The sequence below is a fragment of the Semicossyphus pulcher genome, unplaced genomic scaffold (assembly GCF_022749685.1).
Source record: "Semicossyphus pulcher isolate SPU_LCO1_2020_fin unplaced genomic scaffold, fSemPul1.0.p SCAF_7, whole genome shotgun sequence".
NCBI classification, from domain to species: Eukaryota; Metazoa; Chordata; class Actinopteri; order Labriformes; family Labridae; genus Semicossyphus; species Semicossyphus pulcher.
Window position 1 is genome coordinate 18,964,609 of NW_027211748.1, and position 17,309 is coordinate 18,981,917.

The 17,309-nt window shown below is 43.4% G+C and overlaps 2 protein-coding genes across 4 annotated transcripts in view; both read left to right on the top strand.

Moving 5' to 3' along the window:
- The window catches only part of epb41l3b (erythrocyte membrane protein band 4.1-like 3b), a 52,692-nt gene extending 50,889 nt beyond the window's left edge, over positions 1-1,803 (top strand). For all 3 annotated transcript variants that reach the window (XM_069685375.1, XM_069685376.1, XM_069685377.1), the window contains one exon: positions 719-1,803. The gene's annotated coding sequence lies outside the window, so the exon portion shown is untranslated. The remainder of the gene's footprint in view (positions 1-718) is intronic.
- Positions 1,804-3,436: 1,633 nt separating this feature from the next.
- On the top strand, positions 3,437-6,123 carry LOC138611689 (zinc finger and BTB domain-containing protein 14-like). Its single transcript, XM_069684881.1, has 2 exons — positions 3,437-3,522; positions 4,123-6,123. The coding sequence occupies exon 2, from the start codon at positions 4,146-4,148 to the stop codon at positions 5,316-5,318; it is 1,173 nt and encodes a 390-aa protein (XP_069540982.1). The 5' UTR covers positions 3,437-3,522; positions 4,123-4,145; the 3' UTR covers positions 5,319-6,123.
- Positions 6,124-17,309: the final 11,186 nt, after the last annotated feature.

The following is a 17,309-nucleotide window of genomic DNA, read 5'->3' on the forward strand; positions in this document are numbered from 1 at the left end:
GATTTACTTGATTTTAACGTTAAAGATTAAACTTTATAAACTAAGGACAAAGTTTATTTGTTGTAGTCTCGGCTCTTCTTTTACCCTCTGCTTCTCACGCCGCAAACTAATCCTAAAGCCCATCTGCGTTTCAACTTTACACACTTATTTTGTCAAAAACAAAATCTATGAATGACGATTTAATATAGCTTCATGTCTAATTCCACGTTTAACCCTTTTGAGTATCAGAAATCGGGACTTCCTCCCTCTTCAGGAGCAGGTTCTCCAAATCTCCCCCTCCGTCTTTGAAGGAGGCGAGATAACAGATTTTTTGAATGACGTGTGCTGGACTGGAGAAGACACGTGTGATGTGTTTCAATTGAAACCACATGGTTTCAGACTGAGAATGACAGTTTTGTTTTTCAGTTGTGACAAAGTCCTCTCTGACTCACTGCTTGTGCTCACACTCAAAATGGACAGTAAACTAGTTGGACTTTGGTTTATAAGTGAGTTGCAGCCAGAAAAGTGCCCATGAAGCCTGTGTGTATCTATGTTTATGTGCGTTTTTGTAGCTCTGCAGTCCCTTGGTGCATCTATTTAAGGGGGCAAAAACTGCCATAACCTTTTATCAGGCTCATTTTTCATCTCTGGCAGCAGGGTGCACTGTGGCTCTGCAGGCTCAGATGTGATTAAACATGCAGGATGCTCTAACTAACTGCTGTTTCCTCTGCTCTTCTAGGAGTAACACTGAGGGCTGTTTTCTGTTCAACCTCCCAGAATCCAACATCCAGAACTCCACCTAATAACTCCGGGACTCTCAGAAGACTAGACAGGCTCCTACTCTCCGAAATGCTGCAGCTCGCCGCAACCATCACCTGCAGAATAAATAAATGCATTTTGCATGAGAAGGACGAAATGTTGCATTATCAAACAAACCTGCAAAGATTATACTGAAAAACCGTACGATTTTAATAATGTTTCTCGATCCATCTGCACGCCGAATCCCTGTGTGTGCAGCGAGCAAACCTTTGCTTTCACTGCCTTATGACTTTGATGCATTTTTATGATTATTGAGAATAATTATTGTAGCAGACATTTTATTTATGAAATAAAGCCATCACTCCAGAAACTTAAACCGCTGTAGGCTGTATATGTTAGGGAGCATACTCTATTTAACCTTGCTGTAGAAGTGCCAACCTTATTTGCCAGCAAGCATTGCCTCACTCACTCCAAAGCAGATGATTTATTTTGCCAGGTATGCCACTAGAGAAATCACTACCGCCCAGTACTGTACATATCAAGCTTCCCTAGGAGAATAGCAAATTATCTTTCACAGTTGATTTTTGTCGCGTCTACTTGAATTGCATTTTCCTTTTTATGATCACTTCAGTATTTTATTGTTTCTCATGGATCAAGTCCACGACTTCAACAACTTCTATTTGGGCAGCAAAAAAGCCAAGGAATCAGATTTGTACGTGCCTGTGCAGGCCGCGAATGTGTCCCCAGGTAGATGATCGGCCGCAGCACAAGTCCCAGGATCGTGTGACTGTGAGGCGAAGGGCTCAGGCTGCCGAGCTCTGCCCAAATTAGATGCAAAGCCAAGAGAGATCTTGTCAACCCGCCCACGACCCACCCACTAACCCACCCTGAACGTGTCACCTGTACGGCCTCCCTCATCTGTACGACTGTATCTGAATAACCCCGTATTGTTGGTGTGCAGCCATGGTTTCCTCCAAACAGTCAAATAATAAAAGTGGCAAATGCATTTGTTTTTAATTTGCTGTTTTCTTCTCAAATAATAAAATGTTGACAACAGTGCTGAAACTTGTGTCGCCATCTGACCCATTGATTGTTTGTTGATTTCTTTTAAACCGAAAGTTTTTTTACTTTAATAACTTTTTTTTTTTAATTATCAGACACTCATTATCACTTGTGTTACCTACATGAGACTATTCATCCAGTCATGATATTTGAAGTTATCCCATTTAAAACACAATCATTTTAAATTCCCTAGAAGCTTAACTATAAATTGGGTTAACATGTAAAATATATTTCTAAATTCTGTTGTTCAGTCTTGATTGATAGATTAAAAATTCAGAAAATATTCAACAAATACGCTTTAATCTCCATGGCGGAAATAGGAGACAAAATAGAGATTACATTTCCTCAGGCACTGAAATAATCTGATGAACAACAAGTGATTATTAAATCTTTCAAATTAAATATTAGTAAAATAAATACATTATTGGGAGAGTGTTGGTTCTGTAAATAGTACTCAATTTATTATTCATCAAACAATTAATTGAAACACTAAGCAGATCTGTTAAAAGAAATGCCCTCAGGGTGTTAAAGAGAAGATTTTCACAGCTTCAGGCATTTATGTTGAATGCACGCAGGACTCTGAAGCCCCGCCCCGCAGGATACGCGCGTCTGCCAGAGAGAGGAAAAAGATGAGAGCACTCACTCTGCGTTTGTTGCTGGGTGCACCAAAAGGAGGATCAGTTAATTAACGAAAAAAAATGCAAATTCCCTATTACTAAGATACTTGTTGCATCAATAATCTGATGGGTAAAACAAGGCCTACTGTTCTACTAATATGTTTAGGGTGCGTGCAGCAACAACAATACAACAATTACTATATTAATGGAGATAAAATTGCTGGCTCACCTTTGGCCTGCAGAGAATCACAGCTGGACACATCCATGACCTTCAGCCTTTTTATTTCCCCTTAAGTTCTCTTAATAGTAAATTAGACAGCATAAACGTCTTTTTAATGCTCTCTGTGACTCCCCGGGGTCATTTACACACAAATATGATATCATACAATAGTCTCACTCAGTGGAGTCTGGAGATAACAATGCGGATTATTTATACATGTCAATGGCAGAATAAAGTCACCCATTTAATGCAGTAGGCTAGCTACATACAAGTAAGACATACTGAAACCACCAAACATGACAGAAGTTGCACCAACACAAATAGAAACTGGTAGTGTTTACAGTTTTGTGTTAAGATGCTTGCTTGAAGGCCCTGGAAAACAACAAAAAATCTCCTGTTTCATATGTAAAATGTAGCTCAAAGTGCTTTGAAGGAGAAAATACATGATGTAGACAAAATAACACAGGTAGTAGGCCTAAGATCATTTGGTAGAGATCAAAAACATTCTTAAGAAAAGCATAAAGTATTACATATTTCATGCTTGTCTTTTAAATAAAATAAAGTAAAGAAAAAATACATTAAAAAAATAAAGCCAACCCACTGACATTACCTTCGTCTGTTTCTGTTTTTTGATTTAAAAAAACAACAAAACATTTAGGAGCACTTGTAGTGGCACGCACAGAACTGGGGAGTGAGTCGTCATCTCGAACATAAACGATCTTGGTGGAGTACTTGCTCCGGTGCAGTAGGGGGCAGCAGAGCAGCGCCACATTTCCTGTGTAGCTCAACAGTCACAACAAGAAGAGGAGGAAGAGGAAAAACGACAGCTCTGGATCGTCGTCGACTGCCTTGCGTGACAACACAGGGATCGCGTTCAGGCTTCGGGTATTAAACATTTTTCTATTTTCTCCTTGTCGCTCCGAACGGCGCGAAAAACGGCGCAGCTTTTCGACTTAGTTTGTTGTACTGTTCTGCGCCGTGTTCTCCGCTGTTTGTGAACTGCTTTAAAGACACCAGAAACATGCCAATGGAGGCTTGCTGACCAAAATGGCTGGGCGCAGTGAAATGTGAAATATTCTTGCTAAGGTTATCCTTTCTACACGCGACGCGATTGTCACGCGAGCAAAGCGGCTCAAACGCATTACTGAAGTTAAGAAAAGTGCATCTGTTTGTTTCTGCTGGTGTTTATAGTTTTTATTAGCATTACTGCGGCTTTTATTGCTATCGGGCCTATCGCCTTTACTGAAGGATTTCTGCATGATTGATTTAGCTACTTTTGTTTACTTTTTGCATTTTTGTGCAGATAAACGTTACATTAGGTGCATGTTATTCCTGTAATCATGTTTGTTCCATGCAAAAACCTGTATACATTTCTGGAGGGATCATGCAAATAGAGCTCCACCCCTCAGCTGTGCAGGCTGTATACATGCCCGGTTTATTGTATAAGTCCAGATATTTGACCTTTTGCTGTTTTCTCCTCTACAGGTTGTTCCACTTTGACCTGCAACATGTCTGATTTATTGAGATATATCGACTATGACCACAAAGCCACCTTCCTTAAGATGCTGAACCAGCAGAGGATGGAGGGGGAGCACTGTGATGTTGTGGTGGTGGTGGAGAACATTGAGTTCAGGGCTCACCGATGTGTCTTGGCCGCCTGCAGCAACTACTTCAAAAAGCTCTTTAAAAAACAGAGCGACGAGGACAACTCCATCGTAGAGCTGGACTTCATCCGCTCCGACATCTTCGAGGAGGTGCTGAACTACATGTACACAGCCCGGCTCGCTGTTAGGAAGAAGGACATTAACATGATGATGTCGTCCGGTCAGATCCTGGGCATAAACTTCCTGGATAATCTGTGCACCCAGAAACGAGAGCTGACAAACATGAAGACCCGGGAGAACCAGGCTCCCGGAGACCACGGGATGCGAGCTCAGGACGCCATCCTCAAGGAGCTGGCCATGGAGGAGGTGAGAAAGAACAGCTTCTATGATCAGGGGATGGAGAGCATGGGGCCCGGCGGCTCCCACGTCACTCAGCCACACAACTACAACACCAACATGAGCAAAGATCCCCACAGCCACGGTTGGGGCTCCTCCTCCTCCAGCGACATGAAGCTGGAGTACCTGCTGTATGGCCACCGCGACCACGGCACCTGCCAGAGCACAGGCGCCAAGCCCATGGACCACAACGCCAAAAAGGAGCGTCTACTCACAGCTAACCGCCCCTACGGCTGCGAGCACTGCCCCAAAGCCTTCACCACAGCCGCCCACCTCAAGGAGCACCTGAAGATCCACTCCGGCTTCAAGCCTCACCGCTGCGTCGTGTGTGGAAAGGCCTTCATCAGGGGCCCCGACCTTAAGAGGCACGAGAGGGTCCACAGCAACGAGAGGCCCTTTGCGTGTCAACTGTGCGAAAAAGCCTTCAAGCACAAGTCTCACCTGAAAGACCACGAGCGGCAGCACCGGGGCGAGCGGCCGTTCAACTGCGGCTCCTGCGACAAAGCCTTCATCAAAGCGTCGGATCTGAAGCGCCACTGGAACACGATGCACAGCGGAAACCCCCGCAGACAGATGTCGCTGTCCCCCGCCGCCTCCCAGCACGGCCCGGCAGAAGCCACCGACCAGAGAGACTGGAAAATGGAGACCGGGCCACACTCGCATAACTCAGGGGACTGTTGAGCCTGAAAAACACACCAAATCACACCTAACAGACACACACACACACACGACAGTCACTTAGAAACATGTACACACACTGACGCAACCACAACCCTGTGACGGGCTGAGGGCCTGACATCACATGGACAATGATCGGAGTGAGTAACAAGAGATCATAGCATGTTCATAAGACTGTGGGGCTGTATTATTATTATTATTATTATTATTATTATAAAGAGTTATGTCAAAAGCGATGTTTTCTTTCCACCTGTAAAATCATGTAAATGTTTAGTTCACTCTACGATACATATATTTTTCACAAAGCATCGTTGCTATCTAGACTGGGGGTTCATAACATTATTCTCTTTTACTTTGATGGGATGTGTAACATTTAAATGTTTGTTTAACCTCGACTGGATTTTATGGAGAGAAAAGAGCGAAACAGGGTTAGAGGGGGAGAAGATTTTTCTGCATAACATTTGTTGCATTGAGTATATTCATGTGGATGTTTTTAATGGATGTGTTTAGTTGTATTGATTGATATTACACTGTAAGAGTAAGAGTCACCATTTTTGCATTTGATGCAGATGATACCAAAGTCTTGGGCCTCTGATGGATCGTCTTTTAAGGCCGTCCTGTCCAAGCAACCGGCCAACTAGATTTACTGTTATACAGTATAACTGTCATCCAGCTATCAACAGTTAATGATAGATGTCTGTATATACTGTAGCTTAGTTTGTTGCACAATTAGAGTACACAATAATGAATTATGCACATATAACATTGTCCTACTCCTACACTTTGACAATAAACACCATTTGCTGTGTTTTATTGCTTTTGCAAAGTTTGGTTTTGTTGACAAACGTTCAGAGAGCAGGATTTGTATCCTGCAGACACACTTTTTTTTTTTTTTTTACAATAGAGGTATGTGTGCCACACCCAGATCGACCTGAACGCACCTGAAAACTTGATCTTAAATGTACAGGTTTTTTTTTAAGTGTGTTTTGTTGAGATGTCAGCAGCAGGCGGGGTGTCAAGGTTTTCTGTAAGGTTTACACATGAGTCAAATTGGGTAAAGTGTTGAGGTGTGTTATGGCTGTTGTTAAAAGTCTGTGACGGTTTCTCAGTCATCCAGGTCACGGTGATTCAGAGCTTAAATCAAGAGACTTGGTTAAAGTTCTTGAAGATGATGATGATGATGAAGAAGAAGCCTTTCGGTTGAGACGTCAAGAACTTCAACCAAGTCCAGCTGACTTTTGGATGAAGCTTACAACTGTTGTTAAAAGGTTATATATTTCCTCCTTTTTGTTCCATTTGGATCACATCAAATCAATGTTGTGAGTGCAAAACAAAAGAATGAAAACTCTTGTTTAAAAGTCATTAAAAAATAACAGTGATGGGTCTGAGGGGGGCTGCAGGTGTGTTCTGCAACATAATGTTGCTAAAACAGACTTTTAATTCCTAATTTCAAACATCAAAGTGTATGAAAAACAGAACACAAAGTGTTTTAGGGGCGCTGGTTTAACTGGTGTTTGGTGCATGTCATCCCCCACTCTCTACTCCTCTCAAACATCCTGTCTCTCTTCAGCTGTCCTCTGTGATGAAAGCAAATAAGAAAGTATATTAGAGTGATTTTACTGCCTGTGAAGGTATTTGGTTCAGTTTTGTCAACAAATGTGACAAATCTAAAATGAATCTGTGTGTTCGATCCACAAATTATGACCGATTAATCGTCAGGTTTTAAAATGTGTGAAGGTAGTCAAAAATCTCTCCATGTCTTCTGTTCTGACCAACAGTCAGGAAGCAAAGGATGTCACGTTTGAAAAACAGAGACTTTGTTCCATTTTGCTTGAAAACTGACTGCAGGTCTTTTTTAAGTCAATACAGTAGTGTAATTGCAGCTCTAATAGTTTTGTAATTATAATTAAAGTTGTGATGGTTAGACCATTAATTAAAATGCACCTGTATTGATGCCTGTAAGAAGTTTGTCAAGCAAAATGAGATTGACTTTTGTGCATATGAGCTTCCTTATTGTAATGCTCGTTTCCTTTGTCTTCTGTGAGCACAGACGGGATATCTCAGAGGCTTTGGACTGTTGGTTGAAGTAAAAAGCAAAATGAAGACTTAAACTTTTTAAATGTTCATGATGGATCCCTCCCAGCACCGTCCAACGCTGCATGCAGATAATCATAGAGGTGATAGATAAGATATGACAGCTAACTTTCCACCATGCACACACACGGCACTGCCTCAGGAGCTGGGTTTGTTTATAAGCTCAGACTAAGCAAACAATCACATCTGCCGCCCAGCCCCCACCTCACCCACCCTGACGTCCACTGCACCTTTATCATTCGGCGAGTCGGACATTAAACTTCCCCCTCAGCGACCCCGAGTGTCTCCTGAGTCTAAAACAACTTCACACAAGGACGTAAATCCACCAGACTCCCCCCCCCGACATGGCTGTGTGTCACTGTGAGGAAAACTTAGCTCTTCTATACTCTGCCTGCAACACTAGATGGTGCCCTGCTCATAGTGTTGACCTGTTGCTGCCCAGTCTGACCTGCACAGGACTCAAAGAACACACAGGATACTGACTGTACAACAGAATAATAGAGAGTGGAAGAAGCCGAGCTTACTTAAAAGCACATATGGTGACTGTGTGAAATGTATGCGCTCTCACACCTCAGTGTTTTCCATATATTTACATAACATGTGACTCGGGAGGCCGGGGCAGGATCACAGGTTTCACAGTCTTTGGAGATAATCTGAAACTATTTACGAGCACACGGTGTGCAGGTGGAGCATCCTCACAAGGGCTCCTGTTTGTCGCATGTATGTTGTGATTGATCTATTCTTAACTGTCAACGCAGGAACGGCTTGATCGCCTGTAATTTAGGGTGAAACACTCGGAAAACTGACGTCAGTGACTGATGGAAAAGGCGGAGCGTTTCTCGCTGATGTCAGTAGAGATCTGTTTTCTGCATTTCCTGGCCTTGCTGTAAGCGTTCGGCTCGTGCATGTGTGTGTGCGGGTTCATTAAAGCCAGTGTATAGAGCAGGAGATGTTCATACTGTAGAGCTGACTGGGCCTGCGTGTGTGTTTTCGTGTCGTGACTGTCTGTGTGTCCCTGCACGTATTTGTATAGTGGTTGGAAAAGTAATGTGTGCATGAGTGAGATCGTGTGTGATGCAGGATACGGTTCACTCCCACACTTGAAGGACTGATTGGACTTTGTGTGTGTGTTTGTCTAGTGGTTGGAAATGTAATGTGTGCATGACTTACAGTATATTGGTGTGCATGCGTGCCAGGGGATTTGAATGATCAGGGCTTATTGTGTGTTCCCGTGTGTGTGTGCTCAAGCATGTGCCTAAGCGCATTTATATGTGTGCGCACGCATGTGTGCGTGTGTATGCATGTGTAATGTCTTAGGAGGGGAGGGTGTGAGGGGGGTTTGGTGGAGGGTGTGAGCGTGCATTCATGCAAGTGTGTGTGCGTGCATCAGAGAGGGTTTATGTGTTTGCGTGCACCATATGCATCTATAATGAGCTCTGTGTGTGCGGGAGCGAGTGACAGGCAGCGACTGAGTTGTGCATTCATGCGTGCGTCTCCCTGCGTGTACTCATCCGTGCCTGTGCGTGAGGGCTGTGCATCAGTATGGAGTCGTGTGTGTGTGTGTGTGTGTGTGAGTCCTTATTTATCTTTATGTATGCATGAGCTTGCATGCATGTACGTGCATGCAAATGCACACATCATCACTATTTAAATCATTTACGTGTCAGCAGGCTGAATTCTTTAATGCAGGTAGTCACATGAAGGGATTAATGTGTTTGAATGCATGTGTGTGTGTGTGTGTGTCTGTGTGTGTGTGTGTGTGTGTGTGTGTGTGTGTGTGGTATACATTACTATTGTGGGGGCTGTGCATTCAAATTCATGTCTGCATAACTTTATGTGGCTTTCTCTGTGTGTTTATTCTCTCTTCAGCTTTGGTTTATATGTGTGTGTGGGCGCGGGTGTATGCTGACGCGAGTGTGTGTGTGTGTTTGCATGTATGTGTGTATATGTGTACAGTGAACACCCGGTTTCCATTACCCGGGCCGGCGTGGTTCCCTCAGCCAGACCACAAACCTCCTGTCTCCACTCTGGCTCCACCCAGCGCTGCCACAGGCTTCCCAGAAAAGAACAGCGTCTAATTAAAAAACTTTAATTACATTCATCTCATCTCTGTCTCACACACACACACACACACTCACACACTCAGGAAGAATAAAACAACTGTATACAAACAATTCCATGTGATAAATGGGCATGAAAGGCCGAGCAAGCAGTTTTTTTCTCCTTCTGCCCGAGCGCAGTGGCTTTTAATCAGAGATGCTGACATTCATGAGCCTCCTGTGATGTCCCCCGCATGAGAACCATCTGGAATGTCTTCAGTCTGAGGACTCCACGGTCATGGTGTCTCTTTGTACTCCTGTGTCTTTTAATGAGACATTTTATGTCCTTTATTATCTGATCTCCAATGCATTAAAGGCCTCTGGAAATTCGCCATGAAATACTGAAAATCTGACTGAAGTTGATTCTCCTTAAGCATCTTCATAAAATCAAAGTGAAATAAACCACTTAAAAAATAGTTTAAAAACAGCTCATTATACTGCTAAGACCATTTTTCAGTAAGTGGGCGTGGTCAATTACATTTGATTGTCATCTCCTTGGCTCCGCCCACAACAATGGCGCACGTGACAAAGCAGTTTGTTTGAGTCTGAGTCTGAAGCCCTTCAACCTAATAATATAAATCTGACTTGGTCGCTGAATGGTGAGTTACAACATGCTTTGCTATCCATATCATAGTTAGCAGTTAGCATAAACTTGCAACGTTAGCTCAGATGCCCCTATGTGTTTTAAGGCTATGCTTGCAATGTTGAAAGACGGCTGTGTGCCGTTAGCTAGTGCTCGATTATTAGCAAAACTCCCCCTGCAGGCGCTAAACACATGCCACAAAAAATAGATCATTAAGAACTAAGTTTGGCTGCCAAAAATGGTCAACCGCAGCCGTTAATATTCGGCCCAAGGGTGTCCCTAAAGCAGAATAGTTGCTAAGGTCAAATAGCCTAGTTGCTGACGTTGAATAGTTGAAGACTACGGAAGCCCTAAGCGGACATGCGTCCATACATTTTATTTACTCAAATTTCCTGATTTCTGGTTGTTTTCCGGAGATGCTTCCGTATTAAACGGACATGCATCCATACATTTTATTTATTCCGTTTTCCTGTGATAACAAGTATTTCCTGTAATTTTCTCACTAACAAAGCTTGTTTTTTCTCGTAATAACAGGATAAGTTTCTGGCGATCTAGAAAACAGAACAACAGGCTGGCTGATATTACAGACCAGGACCTGCCATGCTGCCATTGGCCGCACTAATGAGGTAAATTAAGCCTGTTTCTATGTTTGTTTTGTGCTTTTGCAACTCTGGGGATACGAGTTAGGATCATCTGACGTCAAGGTGGTGCAGCGTTGTTTTCTTGAGATAAATAAGTAAGTCGAGATCTCTAGAAAACGGTCGGAAACGAACTCGTTATCACAGGAAAACAGAGTAAATAAAATGTCTGGATGCATGCCCGTTTTTTTTCCTGTGACACGTTAATGCAGAGAGGATCTTTGAGGAATGTTCGCCAGGAGGAGGAGGAGGGGGTGTCACACTTCACCCCAAACACAGGAGCTCCTATCTGACCTGCTCCTCATTTCCCATCAGGCCACATAGAAGCAGGTTTATTAACTGTGACCCGGTGTGTGTGTGTGTGTGTGTGTGTATAGACAGAGTGTGTCTTTGTTGACGGCGTGTCGCTGACCTGCAGACTCGGACCTGTGCAGGAGGGTTATCACACCATCTCTGCAGGTCTGAGAGAGGCGGCCGCATCGCTGCGATCAGCCTGCAGGAGCCATTGTTCAGAGCCGGACCAGATGTTCCCGCTGAGAGATTACCATCGCATCACTCCTCAGAAGAGTCCCGGCCTCACTCACCCTCTCCCACATCCCTGTCCCCTCCCTATCTCTCCTTTTCTCTCTCTTGACTCCGCTCATCTTATCTCCCTACCTTTCCCACCTGTCCTGCTTCCTCTACATCCTTGTCCTCTCTCGCTTACTCATTCCTCATATATCCTCCCTTCTTAACATCCCCTGCTCTCTCCTCTCCTCTCCTCTAACCTCATCCTGCCTTTGACAACCCCTTTTCCCTGCCTTTCCTCTTAACTATTTTTCCCTCATTCCCCTTCAACTCTCCTCTCCTTTCCTCGCCCCTCCTCTCCTACGTCAATTTCCTCTCCAGTCTCCTCTCTTCCACTTTCTCTCCCTCTCCTCTCTCATTTCTTCTCCTCTCCTCTTCCCTCGCCTTCTTTTCCTTCTCTCTCCTCTCCTTTATCTTCTCCTTCCCAGCCATCCTTCCTTATCAGGTCCTCTCCTCTGCCTCCCATACTATCCCTCCTTTCTGTCCTTCTCCCATCCTTTTCTCTCCTCTCCCCTTTTCCTCCTCTTGTCCTTCCTCTCAGATTTTCTCCTTTACTCCCTGCTTGTCCTCATCTTTCCTTTCCACTCTTCTCTTCTCCTCTCTTTCCATTTCCTATATTTTTATGTTTTCTCCCTTCCTTTCCTCATCTAGCCATTCATTTGCTTACTTTCCTTCCTTAACCCCTCCTCTCCTTCATTTACATCCTTTCCTACCATCCTCCCTTTTCTCCCTCCTTCCTTAATTGCCCTTCTATTCCCCCTCTGCTCTCATCTAGTCTCTCCCTTTCCTCTCCTCTTTCCCTTTTCTTTCCTTCCTCCACTTTCTGTCCTTTTTCCTCCTTTATCTCCCTCAGCCTCCTTCCATGTCTTCTCCTGCCCTCCCCTCCTCTCTGCCCACTCTCCTCTCCACCTCATCTCCCGTCCCAGATAACAAGTGAGGGCTGTCTTTGGTCAAACACAGCTCATGCTGTTCTCCTCCCCCCCCCCCCTGCACTCCTCTCTGCTGTTATCAGTCTCGGTCATGGAGGTCTCACTCTAATGAAATTCCCTCGGTGATCACACTGACGGATCTAAAGGCAGCGTTTGTTTTGAGGCCACATCTGGGAAGGAGCTGAGGGCGAGATAAGGAAAAAGCAGCTGCAATCTGATTATAAAATATGTCACCTGTAATCTGGAATCTGTTACTCAGAGAGAAACAATCAGCAGGTTGCACAACACTTGATTCAAATGACCGTGAATATAATCGAGATGAATATATTTTATAAGAGCTGTAGGTACAAACAGGGCACTTTAGCAAGTACCTAGTGTTAAACTAATCACAGAGGGTTGTTTTTTAATCTTTGTCACATTCACCTTTTCACACACACCGGGCCGGCCCGTAGCATAGGCAGTATTAGGCGAATGCTAAGGGCGCATCCATCCATAGGGGGCGCAGCACCGTTGCCTCATAGAGTTGTTATTTTTTACAGTATCATCACGCATCCGCAGAATCAGCACCTCAGCTAACCGTGTATGTCACTCAATAGATAGTTCACTACACTTTAATAGGGGATATCCGCCTATAAAAGCAAAAAAAAAATCTTGCCTAGGGCTACGAGTAGGTCAGGGCCTGCTCTGCACGCTCACATTCATACACTGATGGTGGAAGCTGCTACGTAAAGTGCCCAACTGTCAATCAGTACTAATCCCGTTCACACACCGTTAGCTATGCCACCTGGAGCAATTTGGGGTCCAGTGTCTTGCCCAAGGACACATCGACATGTAGACTGAGGGAGCTGGGGATCGAACCACCAACCTTCCGGTTGAAGGACAACCAACTCAACCACCGAGCCAACCTGCATAAGAATAAAGCAGTTTGTGAGTACTGTCAGAGTGTCGTGTGAGTGTTGCAACTATAATGTTACATTATGAGTTGTGTCAGTTCACATTCAGCCGATTTGATTTTCCTCCAGACAAACAAATTGAATATTTAAATCAAATCCAGAAGACGTTTTTTGGACTTTAGATTTAAATCAAAATTAACCAAATCCACTTCCTGCTCGCCCCTTATAGTTTAATATTTGTACATCCTATTTAAGTGTCAGAGGCGGAAAAAATGCAGCCAATCATATACTACAAAAACTGCAGTTCCCACAATGGCCACTTGGGGCTAGCTCCAAAACTGAGTCAATCCTTATACCCCCATATTAAAATGCCTAACTATTCAGCATATTTCAACATGTTTACAGACTGGTACAAAAACATTATTTTTAGCTATTTTTTTTAATTCATGACAACTATAGGGGGAATGCTTTTTATATTACTCCTCCCATACAATTTGAATAAGGTTTAGAGTAATGCACTTTTAGGGGGTGGCTGCTGTAATGACTCCTCGTGGTGGCACTTATGACATCAATGAGGTTAACGTGAACAGAAATGAATTGGCCGAAGAAGAAGTCAGATATCATGATGTATCATTATATGATTGTCTTGCAATATATTAATTATCGCAGAATTGCTGTTTCGTGATATTATCGTTATCCTGAGCCGCATATCGTATCGTGAATTACCCTGCGATTCCCACCCCTAGTATTCACTCCCTCGTTAAACTACAGTCACTTCTGGCTTCAAAATGCTAGTCCACAAACCAATGTGTGCCTTCACAGTGGCTACATCCACTTCTATGGTCCTATTTCATGCACAGATCTTTAAAAGAAACATACTGTTAGCTTAGCTTTGAGGTATTCTTTCCAGAGAAGCTAAAGCTATCTAACCTGATACATAAACACACCGAGTTCAACCAATGATAGGACTTGAGTTATTGCCCCTTTGACCTCAGGCTGTTTCAGTTGCGAAAGATCCTTCTGCTCAGTGTTGACAGCTTCGATTTACTGGCATGACATAAGAAATAATACAAATTGCGTTTCACTTAAAAGCTTCTTGGAAGAGTCAGATCTATTTCCAAACCAGCTTTGTAATCGTCTCCAGACGAAACTCGGGGTAAAGACAGCCCATTCTCTTGTCTTCTCCCACCTCCCTCATGATTTCACCATCGCAAGTTACTCTGTGGTTTCTCCCTGACGGGAAGAGTGCACCAGTCTCTACTTGTGATTCAGATGTGTCTTTTCTTTTTGGGAGAGTGCGTCAACCTGGACGACCTCGACAATATTATCGTAAAGGCCTGTCAAAGCAGAGACGGAGGTGAAGCAAACATCTCATTCGGCTGAATGCTAAGTGAATCCTCTGTGGTTGAGCACAAGAGAACAATAGCTTTGTTGAAACTTTGTTGGCCAGAAGTCCAGAGCCTCCCTCTCCTTTTTCCCCAGCAGGTGTTCAGATATCAATTATCCAAGGTTGTTTCTTTAGTCTGAGCCTCCAGGAGTGCTTTTTGTTTTGGTGTTTAATCTGAGGATGTCCCCGCTGAGAGAAAATAAATGATTAAAGGTATCGCTTCGATTTCTCTCCGCTTGGCCTCGCTCTGTCTCGTCTGTGTCTATACGAGGAGGGGAACTTTGATGTCAGCCAGCCGTGTTGGGGTCTGGTGTTCATGAGAGGGGCCTCTGTTTTCGTCTGCCAGACACTCAGACTGCAGGAGCCTCAGTGGGCAACACACAAGGTCAAAGGGAGGGAGTGCCGGAAAATATTGATCTATTAGTAAAGGCACACTTCTGAGGAATCTGATACGAAAACGTGTACAACAGCAACATTCAGTAGAAACAGTATTCACTTTCTGTACATAGCGGCCCCTGTCATACTCAACCTTACTTTGAGAGGAAGTGTGTATCATGTCTTCTTTCATAGGTTCCAAAGTCTCCACTTAAAGTAACCATTTTCAACCCTGTAGTGAGAAAGTGAATACCATTTCTTCAAATTACTGGTACAAACGAAACATGTCATTTTCATTTTAATACTCTGTACCACGATTAACATAAAACAACAGTTATTTGATTTGACCCTCTGGTGTCTGGTCGGTCATGCCAGGGAAAAACAAGCTTTTCTTTTCCTAAATAGAGAGAGCAACAGAAATAGAGATGAAAATAAGCCCACAACAGACAACGGTTTTAGATTAACACCTGATACAAACTTCATTTGAGAAACATAAAGGTTCACAGGTAAGAACAGACTGAAACTAAGTCAAACAACTTGAAACTTTTTGGTCACATGGGGGCTGAAGCTAGCTTATGTTAGCGTGTTATGACGTTTTTAAGGTGAATTTGTTAGCAAACAGTTAAGCTACCAAATTAGGTTAGCAAGCATTGATAGCATCCTATAAAGTTTTGTAAGGTGAATTTGTTAGCAAACATATAGGCTAGCAAATTAGGTTAGCAAGCATCCTATTGATAGCATCCAATAAAGTGTTTAAGGTGAATTTGTTAGCAAACAGTTAGGCTAGCAAGTTAGGTTAGCAAGCATCCTATTGATAGCATCTTACAATGTTTTTAAGGTGAATTTGTTAGCAAACAGGTAGCCTACCGTAGATACCCTTTAGCAATTTTGAATGTGCAGGGCTCCATGGTCAAGCTAGCACCAATAAATAAGCAACATCCGGTTAGACTTCACAAGTTAACAAGTTAGCAAAAAACATAATTAAAATTAAAAAGCTAGCTAGACTCGACCATAAAGTTTGCGCAAAACCTTTTACATGTTATGAATTTTGGCTGTGCAATAACATTTAACAAGTGGTTAGCACAGTTTCCTTAGCTTCAATTATCAAAAGTACTAAGTGGGGTTAAGGTAAAGTTCATGGTGTGTGTTTGAATAAGTGCTAACATACTAGAACAGTCAAGTCATTAAGTAAATAACATACATTAACTAACGTACCTAAGTTACGTAGCTAACATAGCTATCCTAACATGTAAAGAAGTTAACTTCCCAAATAGGTTTCACACAGGAATTGAATCTGCCGGATAAAGTTTGTTCCAACGCCGCCCATTGTTAAGCAGCGTTTCATGTTTTCCATACTACGTCATTTGACTTTAACAGCAAATCAACACAATAAGCTGGACAGGAGGACAGCGACCTAATTTGATCCATGGTATGAAAAGTTTTGATGTAGCGCAGCTCTACAGGGGGATGTTTTTCAGTGTCCATGATGCACCTGTTGCTCAAAGATTACAACAGATGACGTTGTTCATCTTCTGTTTGTAGATACGGACTGAGCGATTAAAGAACATTACAGATAAAGCCTGACCATGACATTTCTGTCCACATCAAAGCCATTTTTATCTCCGCAGGAAGTCTCTCTTTGACAAACGATTTCTGGGAAATGTGGTGAAAAAAACACCAAAGCGATGACCTCTTAGTGCCGCAGATGTCATAAAAATCGAAGAAACACGAATGCGGAGATTACCACTTTAAACTTGACCCTTAATGCGTCTCCTTTCATCTTGTCACACATGACTCAAATCAGGCCAGGGCTGGTGTTATCAGCAGCTGGAGCCCCCTCAGTCTGCCCTCCTCTACAGAGATCTGCTTCATGAACAGTGGAGGCCTTGTCCTTAAATCTTTACAAGTAGTCAACAGCAGCGCAGCCAAAGGTTTTGAACCCACTCCATCCAACATAATGCGATGTGGTCGCTCGGTTTTTAAGTCAGAGCAATTTTGTGGCCGACTTTTTTCAAAGGAAGTCTGAATTTTCCAGGTAGTGCCCACCAGCCGGCTGAATCATTGAAATAGAACAAAGAGCGTAGCGTAGTGTCGAGATATGAACAGTTGTTGTGTGCACATACCTCCAGGGAAATCATGTGAAGCCACATTTATCACCATCAGACCAGAAGCGCCTTCGAGTTCTTTACACTTAAAGACTCCAACGGGGATGAAAGGTGGACAAATCTCTGCCGTATAACCACAATCTAAGATTTCAAACCGTGGCTTAGCGATGGCAGGGTCTCCGGCCAAGGAATGAGGGGACTGTTGTTTGGGATCATGGGGGGGTCACATAGCCTAAGTGCCTAAAATCCAACCTGCTGCCATTAACACCTCGTCGGGAGAAGGTCGGCAGGCGGCTTTCAGAGGGATTTCAACCCCCTCAAGCC

Coding starts and splice junctions, on each gene's coding strand:
- LOC138611689 (XM_069684881.1), top strand. CDS start 4,146: ATGTCTGATTTATTGAGATATATCGACTATGACCACAAAGCCACCTTC.